Source organism: Adelges cooleyi, unplaced genomic scaffold, assembly GCF_023614345.1.
Source record: "Adelges cooleyi isolate 19-005CV unplaced genomic scaffold, UGA_ACOO_1.1 ACOO_flye_CR_arks_rails_tigmint_CR_PRNA_108, whole genome shotgun sequence".
NCBI classification, from domain to species: Eukaryota; Metazoa; Arthropoda; class Insecta; order Hemiptera; family Adelgidae; genus Adelges; species Adelges cooleyi.
Window position 1 is genome coordinate 17,609,816 of NW_026095761.1, and position 23,113 is coordinate 17,632,928.

At 32.2% G+C, this 23,113-nt stretch overlaps 4 protein-coding genes across 6 annotated transcripts; 3 read left to right on the forward strand and 1 right to left on the reverse strand.

Annotated features, from left to right (window-relative positions):
- The first annotated feature begins 5,480 nt into the window (after positions 1 to 5,480).
- Positions 5,481 to 7,020, forward strand: LOC126841977 (tubulin alpha-4 chain-like). Its single transcript, XM_050578816.1, has 2 exons — positions 5,481 to 6,828; positions 6,977 to 7,020. The coding sequence occupies exons 1-2, from the start codon at positions 5,481 to 5,483 to the stop codon at positions 7,018 to 7,020; spliced, it is 1,392 nt and encodes a 463-aa protein (XP_050434773.1).
- A 7,034-nt stretch (positions 7,021 to 14,054) lies between these two features.
- Positions 14,055 to 16,794, forward strand: LOC126842629 (interleukin enhancer-binding factor 2 homolog). Of its 2 annotated transcripts, XM_050579681.1 has the most exons (8): positions 14,055 to 14,416; positions 14,494 to 14,622; positions 14,696 to 14,876; positions 14,951 to 15,113; positions 15,398 to 15,518; positions 15,581 to 15,833; positions 15,912 to 16,071; positions 16,489 to 16,794. In XM_050579681.1, exons 1-7 carry the CDS (start codon positions 14,231 to 14,233, stop codon positions 16,043 to 16,045), a joined length of 1,167 nt encoding a protein of 388 aa, XP_050435638.1. In that variant the 5' UTR covers positions 14,055 to 14,230; the 3' UTR covers positions 16,046 to 16,071; positions 16,489 to 16,794. The 2 variants fall into 2 exon arrangements, with proteins under 2 accessions (XP_050435638.1, XP_050435630.1); XM_050579673.1 differs by lacking the exon at positions 16,489 to 16,794 and having other exon boundaries at positions 15,912 to 16,295.
- Positions 16,795 to 17,767: 973 nt separating this feature from the next.
- Positions 17,768 to 20,202, reverse strand: LOC126842854 (beta-sarcoglycan-like). Of its 2 annotated transcripts, none has more exons than XM_050580062.1 (4): positions 19,962 to 20,202; positions 19,081 to 19,367; positions 18,477 to 18,995; positions 17,768 to 18,342 (listed from the first exon to the last, which is right to left on the reverse strand). In XM_050580062.1, the coding sequence occupies exons 1-3, from the start codon at positions 20,060 to 20,062 to the stop codon at positions 18,481 to 18,483; spliced, it is 903 nt and encodes a 300-aa protein (XP_050436019.1). In that variant the 5' UTR covers positions 20,063 to 20,202; the 3' UTR covers positions 17,768 to 18,342; positions 18,477 to 18,480. The 2 variants fall into 2 exon arrangements, with proteins under 2 accessions (XP_050436019.1, XP_050436011.1); XM_050580054.1 differs by having other exon boundaries at positions 17,768 to 18,347.
- A 192-nt stretch (positions 20,203 to 20,394) lies between these two features.
- LOC126842223 (proteasome subunit alpha type-2-like) lies at positions 20,395 to 22,723 on the forward strand. Its single transcript, XM_050579113.1, has 6 exons — positions 20,395 to 20,550; positions 20,721 to 20,797; positions 21,035 to 21,145; positions 21,285 to 21,426; positions 22,109 to 22,264; positions 22,370 to 22,723. The coding sequence occupies exons 1-6, from the start codon at positions 20,510 to 20,512 to the stop codon at positions 22,560 to 22,562; spliced, it is 720 nt and encodes a 239-aa protein (XP_050435070.1). The 5' UTR covers positions 20,395 to 20,509; the 3' UTR covers positions 22,563 to 22,723.
- Positions 22,724 to 23,113: the final 390 nt, after the last annotated feature.

Sequence of the window (23,113 nt, forward strand, 5' to 3'; positions counted from 1 at the left end):
AAATGTATTCTTATTTTTTCAGGATAAGGTATTTTATTACTTATGAATGTTTTTTATCAGGCTAATTATCCATGTATTCATATGCACACACACACACACACATTTTATACTTATTTGTGAATAAGTATAAAATGCATATCAAGTAGGTATGTTTAAATATGTTTTTTTTTATAAAAGTTTAAATAGTAATATTAAATATATTAATTTAAAATAGTAATTACAAATTATTTTATTACTCATTGGTAAGCTCCAATAATATAATTTCTACATGTATTCAAGATTAATTGCGGATGCTATATTTTATTTTATATTAGTCGAAGAATGCATGTCTTATTATCCGAGGGGTGTGGAGTGAAGACTCTTAGTTGATATAGTATCTTTTTAACCATAATACTGTTAAATATGATTTACTACAATCTGACCGTTCCTTTGAAGTTCACTCTGAGTTACGCCACTATTTTTTTATGGATATTATTTATATATTTATTATCTTATATAGTTTTTTTCGTACGTGGAAAAGTGCTAAACAACAACCTACAAAGGTAATATATGCATATAAAAAAAAATTCACAGACACTTTATGTACACCTGACAGTATTTAATTGTTCTTTATGGATAAATTATTATTTATATTACTCATTATATAAACTATATTATACATTATAGTCATTACGGCTTATATTATCCAAATACTTTGTTGCAATAAACGCGTTGATTTATTCAAACATTGTAATACTCATTGTGTTATGTGTAAGGATATGTTATCAGACATGAACGTTGTGCAATTAGTGCGACTATGATGGTCACTTGTTGCCAGAAATGAGTACAAGATCAGAATTATCAATTGGGATCTTATCAAAGTGACTCAGGGCTATAACGTATAACCTTATATATATATATATATATATATCTATAACATACACGTCTATAACCTTACACATGATGTTGGTTTGGAAATTAATATGGTCTATCTATATCGTACTAGGTATTAAATACGGGCAGTATTGGAATTTGTAATCCCAAGGGAAACAAGGTGATTTCAAAATAAATCTGCCTGTGTGCGTGTGTGCCGTATACATAATAAAAAGTGGAATATTATTGTACTTGGGATAAAATTGCGAAAAAAAATTATGTTGGATATCACGTACTATAATAATAGTCACCCGGTAATTGCTTCATCGCCATAACAATAAGGACGACGTGGTACAAGCCGGTATAAACGTACTATATGGATATCTCCGTGTGTTTGCTTTTCAACGACCGTAACTAAATAACTTGGGTGTTTTAAGATGTCTTTTTTTTTTATCAATTCAATCGGTTTCCGTGAAATTGTCTTCAGTGCAGGCTGCAGCGTTCTACTTATTTTGTGTTTTTATTTGACACACATTTTATATATAAATTATAAAGAAAGTTTACTACAAAATAATCATAGCTCGTATTATTATACTTGCGACTTGACCACGAAAGTAAAATGTCCTTGTATCTTTTTATAATAATCATAACATATTATACACTGTTGTGAAATGCGTACCCACTTGCTTATTATTTTACATGCACTTACAGCTTTTCCGTTCTAAAGATGGGTTGAAAAACATGTCTTTCCTTACGAAGTGATGATTTGTTGTGATAGACTTATCGTTTGGCAGAGAAATACTCAATGAGTATAGCCTATAACAAAATATATTAATTTGGTCCGATCATTTTTCAATTCAAGGTAAAAACTGTATTATGATCTAAACTTGAAAAACAAACGCATAATTTTATTTAAAAAAAATACTACAAATATGTTATGTTTAATTAAATTTTATGAAATTCACTTTTTTTGCCCTAGTGCATTTTTCTCTTATAGTATATACACTACAGTGATAGTGTTATTTTTAGTTATCTTGTTAATTTAGCTATTAAACAATATATTTTCTATGAAAATATTAGAGCATGAAGTAGATTAGTTTTAATTGTTTTGCCAAACACAATTCTCTAACTCGGTTTTCAGTTAATTGTATTTAATTAACAATGTTCTTCTCGAGTTTACTCAATACCATATACATGTATGAATTTAAGCCTTGAAGTTTGAATAACAACATCTATTTTTGGACGAATGTATGCTTTTCACTTTTGAAACTATATAGTACGATACCCTAAGCTTGACGAGTAAATGCCCAGACAAAAAATGTCAAAATTTGTATTTTTAATACACAACACATTTTTTTTACTGTCACATTTTTTATAGAGTAAATTTAACGTCGTATGAGAGGTGAGTGACGAACTTACAAGTTTAGGTCAAAAACAAATCTTACCCTGTCCCAAATTTTCAAAAGTTGTTTCTCCCAGCTAGCGCGTGTACTGGTTTTATCTACTATTCCTGAAGCCTAACACTCCCAAGCTATAGCCTTGTTGGGATAATATAGGCCTGACGGTGTTGAAATAAACTATTTTTTATGAATAAACGTCGACAAAGTGTACCTACTTATTGCAAACGGGCAAACTAAGAAATTGTGATTTTTATCAAAAAATTTAAGCATTGTTAAAAGAAGTATATGGACGAACAATAATTATAACGACGAGCGTTTGCGTTAAGTACACATAAGTAAGTTTACTGAGTGCACACGTTCACTTTCAACCCAGATTTCAAAAACCACAGACACACCGTAATGCAATTAATATTATTATAATAAGTTTTTTTTTTTTACTTAATCGCGGCCACGGCAGACCTTCGACGAGCTTGTTATTATAAGTTGTTCCGACTGTTTCTTATGTTAATTTGCCACTATACAAGGCGTTTTCATTTCATTTCGGAACAAATTGCACAATTAACGGACGTTCAAGTACACACTCCGATGGTTTTTTTTTACAACATAAAATTTAATATTATGTTTTTCCCCTCAAGGTTCGCCCGAGATGCGTTTGTCGGAGAAATTGCGCAAACACAACATAATTATTATTATTGAACCCAACTATGGACGTGACACAAAATATATACTTTGTGCTAACATTTGAACAGTTCATGGGATTTCTATGGAATTACTAAGTTATTACAGTTTAAACCTTACCTAGGAAGGATGAAAGATATTAAGTATTATTTTTATCTGCGTATGCATTACTCAATCCCCCTTCGCCGTCCGGTATAAGTATACAACAAAATAGCTAATTTAACACGCTCACATAGTTTTTTACAAACTATGATCACAAAGATTTACTGATTATGTTTTCACAACGACCTAATATACAGGACATTAGCATAGTATAGTGTCAATGAAACGTAGTGTAGGACGACAACCGTCCACCGTTATAATATTGTGCATAAATTAAAAATGTGTACATTCAAATTGTTTGTATAAACAATAATTATCGACTCGAATCGAGCAGTATAATATTTTTATATATAAACAATATTATGTGCATGCAAGTTAACGTTTTGCGGATAATACAATAACAATATATTGTAACGATAACACACATTAACATTATGTTAACAACCTGCTATTGTTGGCAAATGACTTACAATTTTTAACAAAGAGCATTGCGTGCGGAAATAAAAAAATTAATTGCATTAAGTAACACGCTAGAAGAATAAAATGAAAGTCGAAATTGTCAAGAACTCTTTAATATGGTTTAGATAAAGCGCAAAGTTGTTTTAAACGCAATCTTCCGGCATTTTCTAATCGTACCTATTTGTGAGGCCTTCGATTGAAAAAAATTGTACCATTTTTTTATATTTTTATTTGCTTGGTCGCACAAATAAATATCTACAGTTATTATACATAATTATGATATTGGAGAGAGATAGATCTAGTAGTTTGGCCAAAATGATAAGATCAAAACACATACCCAACGCACAGCTCTGTTTCTGTCGCTCGTGTCTTGGTAACATAATATTTGTTAGGTTTCAATGTACGGTCCATTTTTTAATAATAAAATATTAGCTTTGGTCGCGGATAGGACACTAGATACGCGATAAACGCCAGAAAAGTTCATCCGAGGTTATTACACGACAAGTTTGATGAACCCAAAGCGGTATTGTAAAAGTCCTATAGCATCAGCTGGTTATGTAATCCGAATGTGTAATTTTCCTTGAGTGTGTTTGATTAATCGGCCGCAGCAGCGCAGCTCTAGAACAAAAAAAAAGAGATGAGTAATTATTACACTATCGGTGGACTAGCATAATAAATAAACATGAATTCGTTATTTTTCATTTCATTTTTGTTTTGTTTTGTCGAACAAATAAATGATAAATGCATTGTTAAAGGCGTTTAGAATCCAACCAGTTTTGCCGAGTTCCGACTAGTCATTTAAGCTGATAATAATATTATGCCGGGGTCGTTATATAATATAGTTGTTACCCTATCCTTGCCTTTCGTTTGAATATAATTTTTTTTTTTTTTTATACTATCAAAACACAATATGGTAATCATAATATACTTTCTTCGAGGGGTAGACATAACATAACGTGGACTTCAACAGGTCTACCTATAAGAGTTATTGGTACCGCGATGCGGCGCATAAATGCATAAAATATTATTATTTAAAACTAATCCTATATATTTTCATACTTGCGCCGGCTTTCTTCCTAGCTGGTTCACCTTGGGGCCCCTAAAGTACACTTGACTATAGCTACATCGTTTTTTAATTTTTTTTTACATAATATTATATTGTATACATTTCCATCGTTATTGTTACAGCACTAACGACGGGAGTTCAAATTCTGCATCTCGTTAATATTTTATTTTGTTACTGGTTGTATGTATATGAACTGGACACATACTTTCAGAGTAAATTTAATAATTTAATCATAATACAGTTGTCTACGAAAAACACGTATGAACTTGTCCAAATGTCAAGTATAAAACAAAAGTGTTATAGAGCTACACTAAAATATCTACCTGTAGTCTATTTTTTAAGAAAACTACACTTAATGTAGGTAGCAACAAAAGTGGTATAACAAAAATAAGAAATCGGCCTTGTTAATCCACTCTAGATGGTATTTTAAACTTTTTAACAAACAAAAAAAATATTCGAGTAAAATATTTAAAAATATTTCGGAGACACCACATAAAAAGCGACTCGTATTTTTGTCTGTATTTGCACACGATTTACACAGCTCTTTTCGGTCTCCTTAAGAGATATCTCGAGTCCAGAAAAAAAAAAACAAATTAGAAACACATCATTGTAAAAACAGCTTCGCATCGAAGCTAAAAATTACCGTTTATAATTAAATAACAAATAACCTGGTTGTTATTTAGATTGGCTATAATAATACTGGCTATTAATAAAAAAATCTTGACAACAAACAAACGAGACCGCATTCAGTTGCATTTCTGAGTTGTTATTAAAATCAACGCGTGTACATCGCTGTTAAATTTTAAACGAAATCTTTTAAACAGTGATCTATTGTGAATATATTTTAACTCAAACCTTTTAAAGAACTAAATTTGACTTAACGCGTTCAAATTTTTTAAATTTCCGAAAAAAAAAAATCAAAAATGGAGAACAAACGTCAAGTGATTACAATCCACGTAGGACAGGCCGGCGTGCAGATGGGCAATGCCGTATGGGAATTGTATGGCTTGGAACACGGAATCGGTGAGGACGGTTTCGCTACGTCGCCCGGCGGTACCACGGACTGTCAGTCTGAAAACTCGACGTTCTACAAAGAGACCACCACCGGCAAGTACATGCCTCGGACGGTGATGGTCGATCTGGAGCCCACGGTGATTGACCAGATCCGCGCCGGCCGCAACCGGACTCTGTTCCATCCCGATCAGTTGATCTCCGGCAAAGAGGACGCGGCCAACAATTACGCCCGCGGATACTACTCGGAGGGCCGGCCGTACGTGGACAAGGTAATGGACGCGGTGCGCATGTTCACCGAGTCGTGCGGCGGCGTCCAGGGATTCATCATATTCCACTCGATGGGCGGCGGCACGGGATCCGGTCTGACCGGCGCGCTGTCCGAGTGCCTGAAACAGGAGTTCACGAAAAAGAGCAACCTCGAAGTGCTGGTGTACCCGGCGCCGCGGGTGTCCACCGCGATCGTCGAACCGTACAATTCCGTGCTGGTGTCGCACAAGACGCTGGACATCACCGACTGCACGTTCATGGTGGACAACGAGGCCATATACGACATAAGCTCCAGCAAGCTAGAGGTGGAACGGCCCACGTACACCAATCTCAACCGAATCATAAGTCAGGTGGTGTCGTCCATCACGGCGTCCCTTCGATTTCACGGGTCGCTCAACGTGGACATCAACGAGTTCCAGACCAATCTGGTCCCGTTCCCGCGCATACACTTCCCCCTGCTGGCGTACGCACCGTTCGTGTCATCGCACAAGTCCGCGCACGAGTGTCCGTCCATCAAGGACATAACCGTTGCCTGCTTCGAACAGGGCAATCAATTGTTCCGCCTGGACAACAAGCGGTCGGCCAACGGCGGCGGCAAGTACATCGCATGTTGCATGCTGTACCGCGGTGACGCCGTGCCCAAAGACATCAACTACGCCATCTCGCACTTGAAAAACACCAAACATTTGGAATTCGTCGACTGGTGTCCGACCGGGTTCAAGGTGGGCATCAATTATCGGCCTCCCGCGTCCGTGGCCGGCGGCGACGACATGATCGGTTGTGGCCGGGCGGTATGCATGATGTCCAACACGACAGCCATAGCGGCCGCGTGGACGAGCTTGTGCCATAAATTCGACCTGATGTTCCGCAAACGGGCGTTCATCCATTGGTACGAAAGCGAAGGAATGGAAAAGGCCGAATTCCGAGACGCCAGGGAAGACCTGGAAACTCTACTGAACGATTACAAAGAGCTGGAGCCTTTCCCCGACAGTGCGCCGGCCAGTCATCGCGAGTTTGGCGATTATGAAATTTAACAGCGATAAACCAAATTGTATATTTATTATACATTTAAATATACCAAAGTATTTTAAAATGGCTATATTTTGTTGAATCATTATAATCATTATCTTTGCCTAAGGCGAAGACGAAGAAGACAATCATTCTCTTTGCCTGTATACCTAACGAATTATTCTTATATCTTATCGCATATCAAACTGTATAATATTTAGGTTTAAATATCTTACAAATAATACAAATAATTTTAACTAATACATAATAATATAGGTTATAGTATTGTCATAAAAATCAGCACTTGTTTCACTGCTTCGGGTTAGGTTAGGCTACGACCAATAGGACTTTTTACAAACATTTGTTAACACATTTATTATGGAAATATTTTCACTTATTCAGTAATTACAGATATTAACACTATGTTACTAGTCAGTAGGCATCCGCAAATCAAGAGCACGACACAGAGCTTATTTGACACACAACCATTCAAAGGGGTACCACCATGCAAACAATATTTATAAATATATTATACAAAAAAAAAAAACCCCAAGAAGTTAAAATTGAAGCAGACAGACGTTTCTAACAATAACCTAATGCGTTTAGACGTGCGTCCTCTGCTTGCATCGCCTTTGTACTTGTAATTAAATTATTTCTACAGAACTTTGGAGTAAAAAAAAAAAAGGAAAGAAAAAAGAAATCTCACAATCCAGTGTCGAATGAGACAATATTAAATAAAATACACGGCTGTTGTCTTATTTATTTGTTTGACATTCGTTAAACTAGCAAACGTGAACAGAACTATCAGACGCTTATATTAGAACAAGGGTCAAGTTTCAAATTTTGAGTTTCTTTCAGAAGACACCGAAACAATATTTTTCTAGGTACATTTTCTTTTTTAACTAAAACTATTGTAATTTTGCCTCAGAATTTTGTAAGAGTTGTAAATAAGTAGTTAAAAGTATTATTATTCCTATTTTGTTCGTCAAGATCATTGTATTATTGTTTATTACCCTTATAAATTGTAAGTATAAATTATTTTATAATTCATTTGTTATCTACTTTATAAACAATGTACCTATGTACTATAAATACTACTTTACACTGTAAATCTAATACTAAACGTGTAATCGGGTTGTCAAACCCGTTAAATTCAAATAAATAAATAAAATTGGCCCTTTGGTTAGCATCAAAACTTTAACAGTTGTCTTGTGTATGAAAATATATAACATTATTATTTGATGTCATGCTTAATGTTATGTATTACATGCTGAAAAAAAACAAAAAAAAAGTGTCACATAGAAAACAGTATAAACTTTGAGAATATTGCAATACTTGTAGTAAGTAGCTATCACAATATTATTTTACAGACATTTTTTTTTAATCAAAGTTGTACTTTGGTTTATAAAACAACACTTATTAGGGCTTTTTATTTTTTGTAAAATCATGCTTTTTAGCCGAATTGTGCTGATTTCAATGTTTGTACCTCAATTTTGTGAAACGGGGTTTCCTAATGTATGCAATCCAATATAAGTATTTATATTTGGTGTTTATTTATCAACACAGGGTTATCTCGGACAAAACCGATAGCCTTCAACGGTGTTTTATAAGAATGACTGCATAGATAACCACTAAAACAAAGTCAGCACATATCTAAATGTTATTGCATCTAATATTTTAAATAAGTTAGCTTAGCTAGCACCTTGGGTGTGTTGTTGTCTGCAGATGTCTGTTGCATTTATGGTCTAAACAATATGTGCTGAAATATCAAACATATTGTTTCTTTTAACGTCATCTATTTGATATTATATTATCCTCTTACAAACAGATGTATAGTTATTATTAACCGAGTGCTGATGGCTTCAAATAAAGCAATAAATGATAATCATTTGGATTTCTTTAGCCAGAAGAAATTTAGAAACTTTAGAAAATTTAGAAAATTTAGAACGCTTTAAAAAGCGTTCTAAATAATGTTGTTTGACGATTAATTATGCAACGTTTTTCTTTTTTGGTTGTATTATAATTATTTTTAATTAATTTCTTTAAGATTATTTACTCTGTAATCTATTGCCGCCATTTTGGCGTAAACTATTTTAAATAAATAATAGAATACTATTAAATGTAGTTGACAGTTTTACTGGCCAAATTAAAGTAACCATTTACAATATATATTTGTATAGCTATCGATACACGTGTTTGTTTTCTAAACAACTATCGTTTATGATTTTCATAAAAAAGTATTTATGTTACATATTTTTCTTGTATCTTGTTATATCTTCTTATATCTCTAAATATTTTTTGTTATTGCTTGTGTAATTACTTTGTAATTCTAAACTTTCGCTGACATTGCTGTAGTCATCTGAAAAGAACAATGTCTTTGAGTGACAACCGCAGCACGAGAACTTTACTGATGGTAATAAAACGCATGGGCGATGGCCTTTATAAGATTGTTAAGTCGACCGTCACACCAGTGGAAGAGACTATTAGAGGTAGTGAATCATCAACATCAAGTGCTCTCGGTTCAATGTTGAGTGACAACCGCAGCACGAGAACTTTACTGATGGTAATAAAACGCATGGGCGATGGCCTTTCTAAGATTGTTAAGTCGACCGTCACACCAGTGGAAGAGACTACTAGAGATAGTGAATCATTAACATCAAGTGCTCTCGGTTCAATGTTGAGTGACAACCGCAGCACGAGAACTTTACTGATGGTAATAAAACGCATGGACGATGGCCTTTCTAAGATTGTTAAGCCGACCGTCACACCAGTGGAAGAGACTACTAGTGGTAATAAACCATCTACTTCAAGTGCTCTCGGTTCAAATTTGAGTGGACTTGCCCAAAAAACCACTTTGGACTCAAGTAATTTTCGAAATTTTATTACAAATAGAATTGGACAGTTAGTTGCTTAAATAATATAAATGTATTGTATGTCCTTAAGTGTTAAGCAAGACTATGCTTAACTATGACTTATAATTATTAAGAGTTGCGTCTAAATTATTATTTTTCATTTAGAAACTCCACAAGCTTCGTTGTATTCAAGAGAAATATCGCTTCCTATCAACACCGGAACTAAGAGGACATTATCTTCTACGAATAGTTTACCACCGATCAAGAAATTTAAGCTCCTAACAGCTCACCCAGTGAAAATAGACGAGGACTGGTATGGGGATCAAATAATAAATAATTATTTCAAGCTTATTCGAAATGAACACGTCAACGTTGCCACCTTCGACACTTTCTTTTTCCCCGCATTATCCTGTGGGGGATATGAGAAAGTGCGAAGGTGGACAAAAAAAGTTGACGTGTTCAGTTATGATTTGATCCTCATACCGGTCAACGAGAATGAGCACTGGAGATTAGTAGAAGTAAAGCCAAAAGAGAAGACGATAACGCTATACGACAGCTTAAACAAAGCTGACGACGTCTGTTTGGATGTAATGATGGATTATTTACAAAACGAGTCCTTGGACAAAAGGGGCACCCCTTTAGTAGAACCATGGACCATTCAGCTTGGAGTAAGTCCGCAACAGTACAATGGGTACGACTGCGGGGTCTTCGTTTGTGAGAGCGCGAGGCGACTCGCCGCCGGCCATACTTTGAGCTACTATCAACACATGGCTCAAACAATAAGAATTCGGATAAAAAATGAAATCGAGGCAGGAACACTTCAATAGGTCCGGGTGTGAGGTACTGAACACCAGGTAGGTGACGAGCCGATTCCTGGTCGTGTACCTCCCCCGGGCAGCAAGAAGTTGGTTCTCCGATTTCCGGATCGTCTGCAAGACCCAGTGAACGGAGCTTGGCCTTGAAGTCCCCGTGATCAGTGAGGAATTACACGACATGATGCCTCAGATAGAGAGGAATAGATAATCTTCGGGCAACGTTTGGGAAAAGTCTGCGTGTCCACCAGTTGCACCATCTCGCTTGCCAACTGTCACTGAGAGCGAACCGTTGTTCCCGTAGAGCCTGTCTTTGTCAGGAGGATCACGTCTTCGTAATAACTCAATTTCGACTCGGCATCTTGTCATTAGATCAAGCGGCAATGATCTGGAGCGAGGCACCCGTTTGGCCGATCAGAGATCTGCAGTTGGCAGAGTATTTTACTATCACGTCTGGACTCGGCAGTGAGTTACCAGAATAGTAACCCGTATAGGATTCTGTGCAGGAAGACACAGTTACAGAAGAGCGCCATATTGCTTCTGTCAGTGCCCAATTTGTCACCGTATGTCGGCTCTGAGTCTGGTAAAGAGATCCAGGTTTTTTCTCTTGATTTAGATTGATTTTCTCTTGCCTAGTGCTGGCTGTACGAGAGATCAGTCGCAACTGTGATGCCAAGATCATACTCTGTACATTTAGTGTTTTAAAAACCTAATTTATATTATATTTTCCATTTTTTCTTCAAATATTTTCAATTCAAATTGTTGCATGTTTAATGTAATTGTATATTGCCTAAATTATAAAAACATATTTATTGTAATAACTAGTGACCAAAACATTGTGATTATACTATGATATTATTTTTGTTTTAAATAAATATATAATTGTTGTAAAATTGGCAAATTATTTGTAATAAAATATTTTGAGAATAAATTATACTCGCATTTTTTAAACTATACATATTATAATAATAATAATAGTATTATCGAGTAGGCATTTTTAATTAGGTAAAATACTATTCCAGTGTCAGTTGTACAAGACAGGATAAAGGTCGTCGCTGTTATGTCTTGAGCACTTTCTTAGAGTGACACGCTTCATCTTCAGAGGTCTAGGACGCGAGACTTTGCCTGTTTTAATATGTATAATTCATTTTATAACAAATTTTGAGTTATTGAGTTGTACAAATTTTTCCTCGGCGTTTTTAGTTGTGAATAATAATATTTTAAGCTTTTCGTGACCATAGTTTTTCTTTGTCGCCTTAGTCCGTCTCTATTAGAAAATCAAAACAACACGAAGACGTTGCATGTATTTATTTGACATATTTAAACAGTCACACCAGCGAAACGTGTAGGTTATGAGTTTTATTATTTATTTTACTTAAAAAGCGCTTTAAGCATAGTATTAAACGATGTTAATTACATTCCACAACTGTATTTCAACTGTTCTGTTAGTTAGTGTGGATAAAAATATTACATGACTTTCCACTGTTCTAAACTTCAACGACTATGTAAATAAAGTATAAGTAAGTAATTATTCAAAACAGGTTATCGTTATAATAATTTAATGGAAGGATGAAATTGAAAATGATCAACTATAAAGAATTACCAGGTTGTGATAGCGTTGCAAGAATAGTATGTTGGCAATTTCAGCGAAGAAAAAACCAAAGGAATTTATGCACAGATAAGCGAAAACAAGTGCTGAGAATTTGTACGGTAGTAAAACAGAAGAATGTCTGGTGAGAGAATGCCGTAGGGCTCGCCAAGGGTCAATATTGAATCCGTACTTGTTTTTCCTATTAATACATTATAAGCTTGTAATAACTAAAGTAGATTAAAAAATTAATCTAAAAATAACGTTTTTATGCGCCTTAAAAAGTCTGAATATATAATAACATTATCTTCTCATTAACTCATAATTCATGCACAATCATCTTTTCTCTTCTAAATAAAATATTATATAATGACATGTCATGTAAAATTGAGCACCACATTACTTTGAATGTTAAGCAAGTAGGTAGTTAACAAAAAAATTGAAGCAACCTACATAAAACAAACTTTGGAGAGAATAGCAATTAAGTCTTTTCAATTTTATACTTTGTAAGGCGCATAAAAACGTTATTTTTAGATTAATTTTTTAATCTACTTTAGTTGTTTTGTTCTTTTTTGTTTTCGTATGTACGTATCTATATATATATATTTAAATGTACAATGTTATATAATGAATATACATATATTTATATACAGATATTTTACATATAAATAATATTATTACAATATTATATAATAAAATCCGTCCATTTCGTCTGTAAGCGGTGATTACATTAGAAAAGGCTGCATGGTCAGAAGGATTATCATAAGAATTCAGTGGCGTAGACACGGGGGGGGGGGTTAGGGGGTTCATCCCCCCTTACACTTTATTTAGCTTAATACTTAAATTGTATAATACCGTTAGTTGTTTTATCACATATCAGTTATCAATATAAAAATTACAATTGTTCAAAAGTAGTAAAAACATACTTTAGAAATACTATGAAAGAGGTAAATGTGCTCATATACAATTTTAATTGTTTTAATCATCTAACTTATTTTAAACAGGATCGTCTAAATGGCTTAGTTCTTCTAAGCTATTATCGAGATGAATTTGCCAAAAAGCCAAGAAAATAGATATTTTGTTATAAGTGAAATAAATTTAACGAGTTCTTTTTTCCAACCTTGAACCCCCCCCCCCCATAAAAAATTCCTCTCTACGCCATTGTAAGATTTAGTAATCAATTTAAAAGCTTATAATTTTAGATTTATTACTGTATAAATTATCATAAAAGTTGTAAGAAAATGCAAAAAAGTGTAATGATGGGAACGGGTTTTTGAACCTGGTAGTACCTCTCATATCTGAGCACCGTTCACGCCCAAACGCACCACGCATAATTTTTGCTGATTTGTGAGAAATAAGCCTTTTTTAATTGCAAGATTCCACCCGGAACGACGGACAAGAAATCGACCCCATTTTAATCCCTTAGGGATGAAATTTTCAACCTCTTGTGGATTAATAATGCATTGTCATCGAATTGTGAGCTACCCTGAAAGTTTCAGCCGGATAGCTAATCGGGAAGTGCTCGAAATTTGAGCTGCAATATTCCACCCGGAACGACAAACAAGATTGTGAGTTCATAAAAACGTTATGTTGTGCAGCCGATAACACGAATTATAACGGAGTAATATAATTGGATAAAAAAAAAGGTTATTTAAATATTGTATAATGTGTATAGTAAACATTGTTAATTGTAGATATTTCAATTTATTCAACAGAATTTATTGTTAAGTCATGCGGATACAGTTACAGCGGAGACAATGTTGAACGAACATATTATTATTAAACATTTATTATGAACATTATTCCAGAAGATTAAACCATTACCAATTATAATTTATATTAAATTATTATGTATAATTATGTTATATAATCTTATCATTTTTTTTTTTACTCCATGAAACGAGTTTTAGGTTAGGTTGTAAGTATGAGTTATAATCAATTTTCCTGTGTAGTAGCGTAAACTTTGTTTATAATAATTATTATCGGCTATCGCTTTCAAGCTACAGCAGCTTATAGAGTATAGTATTTGCTTTTAGGATTTTTAATATTAATTGTAAGTTATACTTTTTTAGCACTTCAGATTTCTGATCTGGTAGTTAAATTTTAAACAAACTCGATTTTCAACTTCAACGATGGTTCGTAGTGGTGCACGTATGAACATGAACCGTTTTCCACCTCCGTTGAGTGCACCACCGTTGATTGTTCCGTTCATGAACCGTAGAGTGTATAGACATCCTTTTGATATAGTGTTATGCGAAACGTCATTTCCCCGTGTCAAGCCTGGTGTTTATACCACAGAAGAATCGGCATTCAACACCGTAAGTACTTGGTGGTGGGTTTCTAATGATTTTGAATGTTGTCTTCTACAACCATTTTCCACTGACTTCTGTCTCAGGCGTTGTTGAAAAGGGTACAGGTGCTGACACCTAGCCCTGAAGACCATTCTGCGTTATTGGGCGTCGTTACAAAAATACAATCAATTTTAGATAATATTATAATTTCTCCGGGTAAAACAGAAGTATCCGTGAGTATACGCTATGTACACAATGGTAATTATTAACGTACCCATGAGTGATAACGTCACTTTTATACTTAAGATCGAAGAAGTAAGAGTAGTTGGATCGTTCAAAAAAGCGACTATAATGAAGGGCCATACTGTTGCTGATATTGTTGTTATTTTCAAAACATTACCAACCAAAGAAAGTGTTGTTATACTGTCACAGCGTATAATCCAAGATTTCAAGGAAAACAACACCACAGGAATAGATATTGTACAAGGTAACATTATTAATTGTTTTTTAACTCTAAATAATTTGTGAGGTTCCGACATGTCATATTTTTTTGCTTTTTAGATGTTTCGATGGCGCCCGACAGTACAGGATTTGATATTATTACGTCTCAAGGCACTGTACGCATTCTTATTTCAACTGTAACTGCTAATTTGAAAAAACTAACTGCCGGATTACATTTAGACGCAAATGCAATGAAATTACATATGGGTGCGATTCGCCATAGGTACTTTTCCTTTTAAATTTTAAATTATTAACTATTATTACCTAGACGAGTTGTTTGACAACGTTTTGTTATGTTTGTAAGTAAATTCTATATTATCGATTTTATTGTACAAATAGTTGTTCCGTTTATATTAATTTAGTTCTGTGGTTTGTAATTAAAATTGTATTCAAAATAATAGTTGGTGTGAATTTCTTCTCGTCTGAGCATTTAAACCATGTTTTATACTCTTAAATAATATTATAATCGCTGTTAATATTTTATATAATTTTGTGATGATATTTTAGTCGATGGTTCGATGATAACGCGTCTCATTCATCAAACAAAATGCTCGTCAGACTTCTCAAAGATTTACGTAACAGATTTAGTGGATTACAATGTCTTAATCCGTGGATGATCGACTTGCTGGTAAATAATGTACAACCACATTTTTGTGCTACCGACATTTTATATTTTTAATTTTGGTTTAGGCTCATCGTTCACTGTTGAATAACAAACAAACGTTGCCCATTCAAATAGCGTACAGAAGAGTTATTCAACTGTTGGCTGGCGGATTGTTTCTCCCCGGGGCAGCGGGTATTGTAGACCCTTGTGAAACTGGAAACTTGAGGGTACAAACCCTGCTCACTTTAGAACAACAAGACGTGTTGTGCACCACTGCCCAACATTTAGTCAGAATAATGGCACACGGTGGTTTTCTTTCTATACTCAATGGAAACGATAGTAAGCGTTGTTAACGATGGGATAATACTAAGCAATAATTGTAATAATCATCTCACGTTTTACTTTTTTCCTCAATAGATATTTTAAAACTGAAAGCAGTGGGAGGTATTACATTAGGAGAGTTACAGAAAGCATACGAAAAACAACAAGAAATGGTGGAAGACGATTCTGCAGCTGTCGAATGTGAAGAAGTCGCTATGGAAAGTGCTTGAAGTGCTGCAATTTAATAAGCTTCAGTGTATGTTTCCTCCTTTTTTTTTTTTTTTTTTATTATAGTGTGAAAGTATTAAGTAAATTCATTAAAAGTCTGGTTTGTGTTTGTCAACTTTTTGATATTTTTGAACTTAATGTAACAAGTTTATGACATTTATAAAAGTTGTAATATTCCATTACAATAATAATAACAAAATATTATAATGCATTTTATACAATCAACCATTTAAATAAATACTAGACAATTATAATTTCAACAATTTGATAGTAGCTAGTTTTTTTTTTTTACATAGAAAATAATGTATATTATTACACAAATTTAACGTAACTAAAATGATGCTGTTAAGAATTGTCTATGTAATCTCTTAACAAATATACAGGTTACAAAATAAATGATAAAATAAGTGTCTGAATGATATTGAACTGTTTGATTTAATTACAGTGTTCAAGCCACGTCCATTATGTTGTCACTAAGATAAGCTGCATTTTTTTAAACAAAAACTGGTATTGCCTGGACTTCTTTAAGGTCACATAATGACGTTCGAGTGAACATTGAGCACGACAAGTAGTTTTTATACAATTATTGTGTATCGAATACGGATCAGTTCTAAAATAAAGGACGCTCTTGTTTCAAGTCGATCTACTTGAATAGATAGAGGATGGAATGTTACATTGATGCAAATTTCTCGTGTCCACACAAGAGCTAAAGATAAAATTGAGACATCTTGACATCAGATTAATACGACTAATGCCTCTTTTTTTTGTTATTCTGAGCGTTTTAATGGAGAACCCAATTTGAAATTTACACATTTTATGTAAAATTATCTCGGCTTTCTGAAAAAAATATTAGAAAAATTCTCAAATTTTGGATAACACGAAAAAACAAACATTTTATAATTTAAACTCAATTTAAATGACTTTTTGTTACTCGAAAAAAAAAATCAATATTTTTTTCCAGAAAGCCGAGATAATTTTACACAAAAAACTGAATTTTTTTGATGGCCGAAGATGCTATAAAAAGATGTGTCAAGAAAAAAATTCAAAATACTTTGGATGACCTTGGCCAAAATAATCGAATCTCTTAACATATTATCGTACGTTTATATTAATAGTATAATATAACGTAACATAATTGAGCATAAATATACCTAATATGTTTATAATCAATGGTAACATAATATTATACAAATCTATGTGCTTCTGAATATAGGCAACACAATGTTCAGTTCAGCATTCAGTAAATTAGCCCGTCCTAAAAGAAATCTAGCTTGAAAACGAGTAACCATTCTTTATAAACATATTTTATTTATGAAAAATGCAAATTGTACAAGTACTTGATTATTACAGTTGATTTTTAATACATATACTTTTTTACATTATTATTATCTACTAACATGACATACTATTCAAAATAATATAATAGTAACTCATAATTATTCCAGACGGCAAAATATTAGCGTCAATACATTTTTTTCGCTACATCAATAATTGGCTATAAGTTTTATAACAGAGCTGTGTGTTAAAATATATTTTAAGTATGAAATATTATGTAATGTATACAATAAACTGAATTATATTTCTTTCATGAGAAAATTGACATACATTTTCTTTTTATAAGGTCTGGTTAGTTTGACATTACTAATATATTAATTATTAATTTAAAAGTTACAAAACAAAAAAAGATATATTAGGAACACCGTTAGACTGAAAAAGGCCAAATATTTACTTAGCCATCAAAGGTAGACAATTTTAGTTGACCACCTAACTTAAGCATTGTCACATTTATTTTAGAATAATACAGTGTGTCTCATATATTCTAACAATTTTAACTAGACATGGTATGTAGAATCGTGTAAAATAGTAGTTTTATGATCATAATAAATGGGCTTGATCTATTATATTATTGTTATAATATATTAAAATGTAAACAACATTAAAAGTAAGTAAATTCAAAACATAATCAACTATAATACAACATAAATAAGTCTATATATAAAATGGACTAGATGTAAAGACTAGAGATAAGTATTCTTAAGTATATACTATACTATACTATAATATGCTAACCGATGTCGAAGAACAATGTGATTAATTACTACAATAAAATCCTGTTTAAAAAAAAAATAACAACAAACATATATTTTACTAATTAATATAAGTTAATAAATTAAAATGCAAGTAGGAAAAGAAACAGTTTTCATATTTATTTAAAATAATTATTGTTGTAAAAATTATGCTTAATAACGACAAACAACATTTTTAAAGATGGTATACTGTCTTGAGGTATCCATAATATCTATTCTAAAAAAAACAAAATAAAACATTACAATTTTTAAATAGTTAATTCCAGCTAAAATAAGTAGGTGCATTGAATTAATGAACAATTAAATAATAATAGAATGAATTAGTTAATTTTAAAACACATTGTACCTGTTTATGTACACGGATGGTCACCGCCAATTAAATTGACCATGTTACAGGCCATGTAAGAATTATAATTATTCGGTATTGGTACTCGAAATATCATACCGCTGGGCATGCATATGCACAATTTATATTGATGAGCGGCAAATTTATTAGATAAGACAACGGGTAAGTTTTGTACGTCCAAGGAAATATCGGCAGAGCTCAGAATCACCGTACCGTTGACAGACCTCAAGAACAAATCGCCATCGGCTGACCATTTCATTTTGGAACCATCAATCAGAGTTCCTTCATTGCCCTTAAGTCGAGTGTAATTAGAAGATTTCAACGTGAGAGTTTCGTTGACCGGGCTAACTACCCGATTTGTAAATGCCGTGGCTACATCTAAATGGCGAACTCCTTTTGGCAGACCAAAGTTTGGAAACAATGTGGTAAAAATAGGATCTTTTGGATTACCTACTATAAACGATTCAATATTTTTCACGTGAGTTTTACTGAATCCCAGTTCGATCGATGATTCTTTACCTAAAATATATTATAATATAATAGATATTTGCCCATTGGATTTGGAAATGTTTGAAATAATTTAATTAGGTATTAAACAACTTACTCATATCGTCTGGATTAATGACGTGCATATATACAGAATTATTTTCGCTTCCAATTTCCATAGGAATATTTTTAAAGCCTTCAATTCTGCCATTAGCTTTATATAAATTGTCTAAATCTATATTGCCGATAAGTTTTGTCAATTCATTATCGAATTCTATGCTTTCCATACTAGTGGTGAAACGTAATACCACCATCATAAATACTGTAGCACCAAGGCCTATAATAGCGGCAATCATTAACGTCCACGAGAAGATCCAAAAATACCAATTGCTAGTAACCAATAACCTATAACATACATTTGATGTTAAATTTTTTTTTTTAACACATTATGTAATTTTATTACATTCTGTACTTAGTACTATAAAATTAATTTTATTGCTTTTATAGTGTAATTAAAAATAAATAACAAGTTACAAAATGTTTAATGAAATTCTTATTTTGAAATTAAATAAGAAAAAAACTTAGTTTAGTTCATTATTCAGGTATTAGGTAATTTTAAAAACATGAGCTTTGACTATTTAGTAGTAACCACTTAGCTAATAACTACAATAAATTGTTATCAAGCTGTATAAACTTTTTCAAAAATATAGACAAAAAAATCAATGAAAATGTGTGTATACAAATAGCAACACCAAAGTAGTCGTACCTTTTATTGGGAAAAAAATTTGTAATATTGTTACCAAGAATATTTAAATAACAAAAAAGTAATTTAATTACTGTAATAGTAACGTAGCGAGTAATATTACAATTCAAAAGTAACTTGCCCAAGACTGCAAAATTAACACAGTCGACTCTCTTAAGGTTCAGAGTTCCGAACAAAAACATGACGAACATTTAGCAAGAGAATTGTTAATAAATAATAACTATTCCATTACTTACCAGTCATTTTCTCCTGGTTTAAACTGTTTATTTGTTGGTTTCTTAAAGCGGTTGGTAAGTAACAAATTTTGTGACGCTACCGCTTTAAAATTTTTCATCATTTTAGTATATTAAAAAATGATTTCTTTATTTAACTAATATTTATTAGGCAGTTTTTTTAGTTTATAAAAGTTCCTGAAATTGATTAATTTTACATTTATACATGTATTCGATAATATACTACCGTCTACCGTCAACCCGAGTTTTGTATTATTAATTTATATTTTCCTTATCATTTAATCCGATATTGATCCTTTTCTTATCAGCTGTGTATCGTCAGCTGTCAAGTGACATAAGTATTTAATTCGGTGAAGTGGTCTTTGGAGCAAAACGACTACCATTAGCTAACCTCAAATAATTGATATTGTTCAAAAGTAAATAATATAAACTTCAAATTTTCCGCTTAGTAATTATTCGTTTGTTGTTCATTGAAAATCAAGTCCATTGGAATTTTCTGATTAAATATTTTTTGTTTTATTAACAATCTTGTTCATTTAACTTAAGGAAACATGGCTACTGAAAGATACAGTTTCTCGTTGACTACGTTCAGGTAACACATTTAATTATTTCTAGATATAGTAGAAAATAGTAATTATATACCTTTAACAGAATAATAGATTTTATTAATTTAGTGAATATTTGTATACAAACCTCACAAAATAAATTGTCCAAGAAAATTGTAAATATTTGTCTGTTTAACGGTTTTTTATTATAATTTAGTCCTTCGGGGAAACTCGTTCAGATTGAATACGCTTTAGCAGCAGTGTCGGCTGGAGCCGCATCGGTCGGAATCAAAGGTAAAATAGTTAAATACTAATGCTAATGTTTAATGCGTAATATTTTTAAACCTACCTTAACATAATATGAATTCTATATTACCTTAATGATATGTATGTTATGTGAATAGAGTTTTAAGTTGAATGCAATTAGTATAACATTAAATTTACTATTTCCATGGGTTAGCATGAATAAACTTGCGATACTTTGAAAATTAATATATTTTACATCTTATTAAAGTTAACGGTTTTTTTTAGCATCTAATGGAGTTGTAGTAGCAACAGAAAACAAACGGAAATCTATTTTGTATGAAACAACTGTGGAAAAAGTTCAAAAGATTACTCCCAACATTGGAATGGTCTACAGCGGTAAATATTTATTTAGTAAAACAGTTTGTTTACTAAATTATCATTACAATTTGTATGTTTTTCATAGCCAGTACACTGTGCAGACATTTAATAAAATATTGGTTTTTGTATAGTTATTAATTATATTATATTTTTGTAGGTATGGGTCCAGATTATAGACTTCTAGTAAGGAAGGCAAGAAAAGAAGCCGCACAATACCAATTAAAATTTGAAGAAGAAATTCCTACTGCTTTGTTAGTTCAAGAAGTAGCTAGTGTAATGCAGGAATATACTCAATCTGGGTAATAATAATATTGACTACTGTTTTACAAAGATTTTAGAAACCATAAATTGGTTTTAAATCTACTTATGGTATAATTTTAATAATATGAAATAGACCCGTTAGTTTTTGTTATTAAATTATATTATATTTCTTTTACCTATCCGTTCGCGTGTGTCCATTTATTTCTGCAATTACCTGGACGAGCCATAGATAACGCTTTAAGACCCAGGTGGGGTGTAATACACACATACATTTAATTAATATAATTAATCTTTGCTTATTTAATAAAATTGTTACTTATTTTTATTGTTTACTCGAGAGTTACATTCTTTAAGAATACTTAAATTATTAAGAATTTAAAAAATTCTATACTTTTAACTAATATGATAATAAATTATAATCCAAATAAATAATTCTGATTCTAAGTTCCGATTAAAATTTATATTTTTCATCTTGTGGCTGTTATAAACAAATTTAACTGAATTCTCAATAATTTTAAGTTTAAAATAACATTTTTAAATTATAATTTGTACATTTAGCTACCTAACTAATATAATGATTATAATGTCTTTTCCATGTAATTATAACATAACACTATAACGTCTTTTATAAAGTTTTAATATTAGCTTCGATGCAGAGCTGGATTGTTGTTTCATTCGTTTGTTTGCTTAAGTGTAGTAAAAAGAATTATATTTTTTCAGAGGTGTAAGGCCATTCGGTGTATCATTATTGGTTTGTGGTTGGGATAAAACAGGCCCCAAGTTGTATCAGTGTGATCCTTCAGGAGCATACTTCGCATGGAAAGCTACAGCGTTGGGCAAAAACTATGTCAATAGCAAATTATTTTTAGAAAAGAGGTATGTAAAGTTAATGAATTCATGTTTTCGTACAATACTACTATGACAATTTTTGTTTCAATTTTTTGTAGTGCTGTTTAGTAATTCAGGTTACTTGTGTTTCAGGTATAAAGAAGACTTGGAATTAGAAGACGCTATCCATACAGCGATTTTAGCACTGAAAGAAGGTTTCGAAGGACAGATGACAGCAGATAACATCGAAGTTGGCGTTTGTCGTAAAGACAAAAATGATGAAATTATATTCGAGAAGCTTGACCAACAACAAGTTGCCGACTATTTGGCAAATATACCAAACTAAGCGTTTATTATCATTTTTTTTTCGATTAACATTACTTCAATTTGAGTGAAAGTACACGCTTAGGCTTGAAGAAACTTTGTTATTTTGTTTAAATTTATACATACGTTCATTAATGAAACACAACTGATTTTGAAAAGTAAAGGCATATGGTATTTTGTAAATACTGTTTTCTATTATTTATTAACCCGTCTTGTAAAATTATATGGTTTTAACTAAAGTTTATGCAGTTAATATATTTTTAATGATAATTCGTATTTTATATTAATATAAATATTTTATATAAATAAATGTGTAATAAGCTAATTGTTTAAAATTAATTAAAAAAAAAAAAAGTTTTTACACTATTTATATATTTTTCGGTTCTCCCACTTGAGCAGATTGACTTGTCTGCTGATGTTTCTTGTTTACTAACAAGTCAATCTGTTTTAGTAGGAGTGACCCAAAAATATGTAAACAGTGTAAATACAATACCCCGTTCAAGTATCAATCATTTTTTAAAAAGGTTGTTATTGTAATTTTTTCTTGTATTTTTCTTATATTCTTTCATAGTT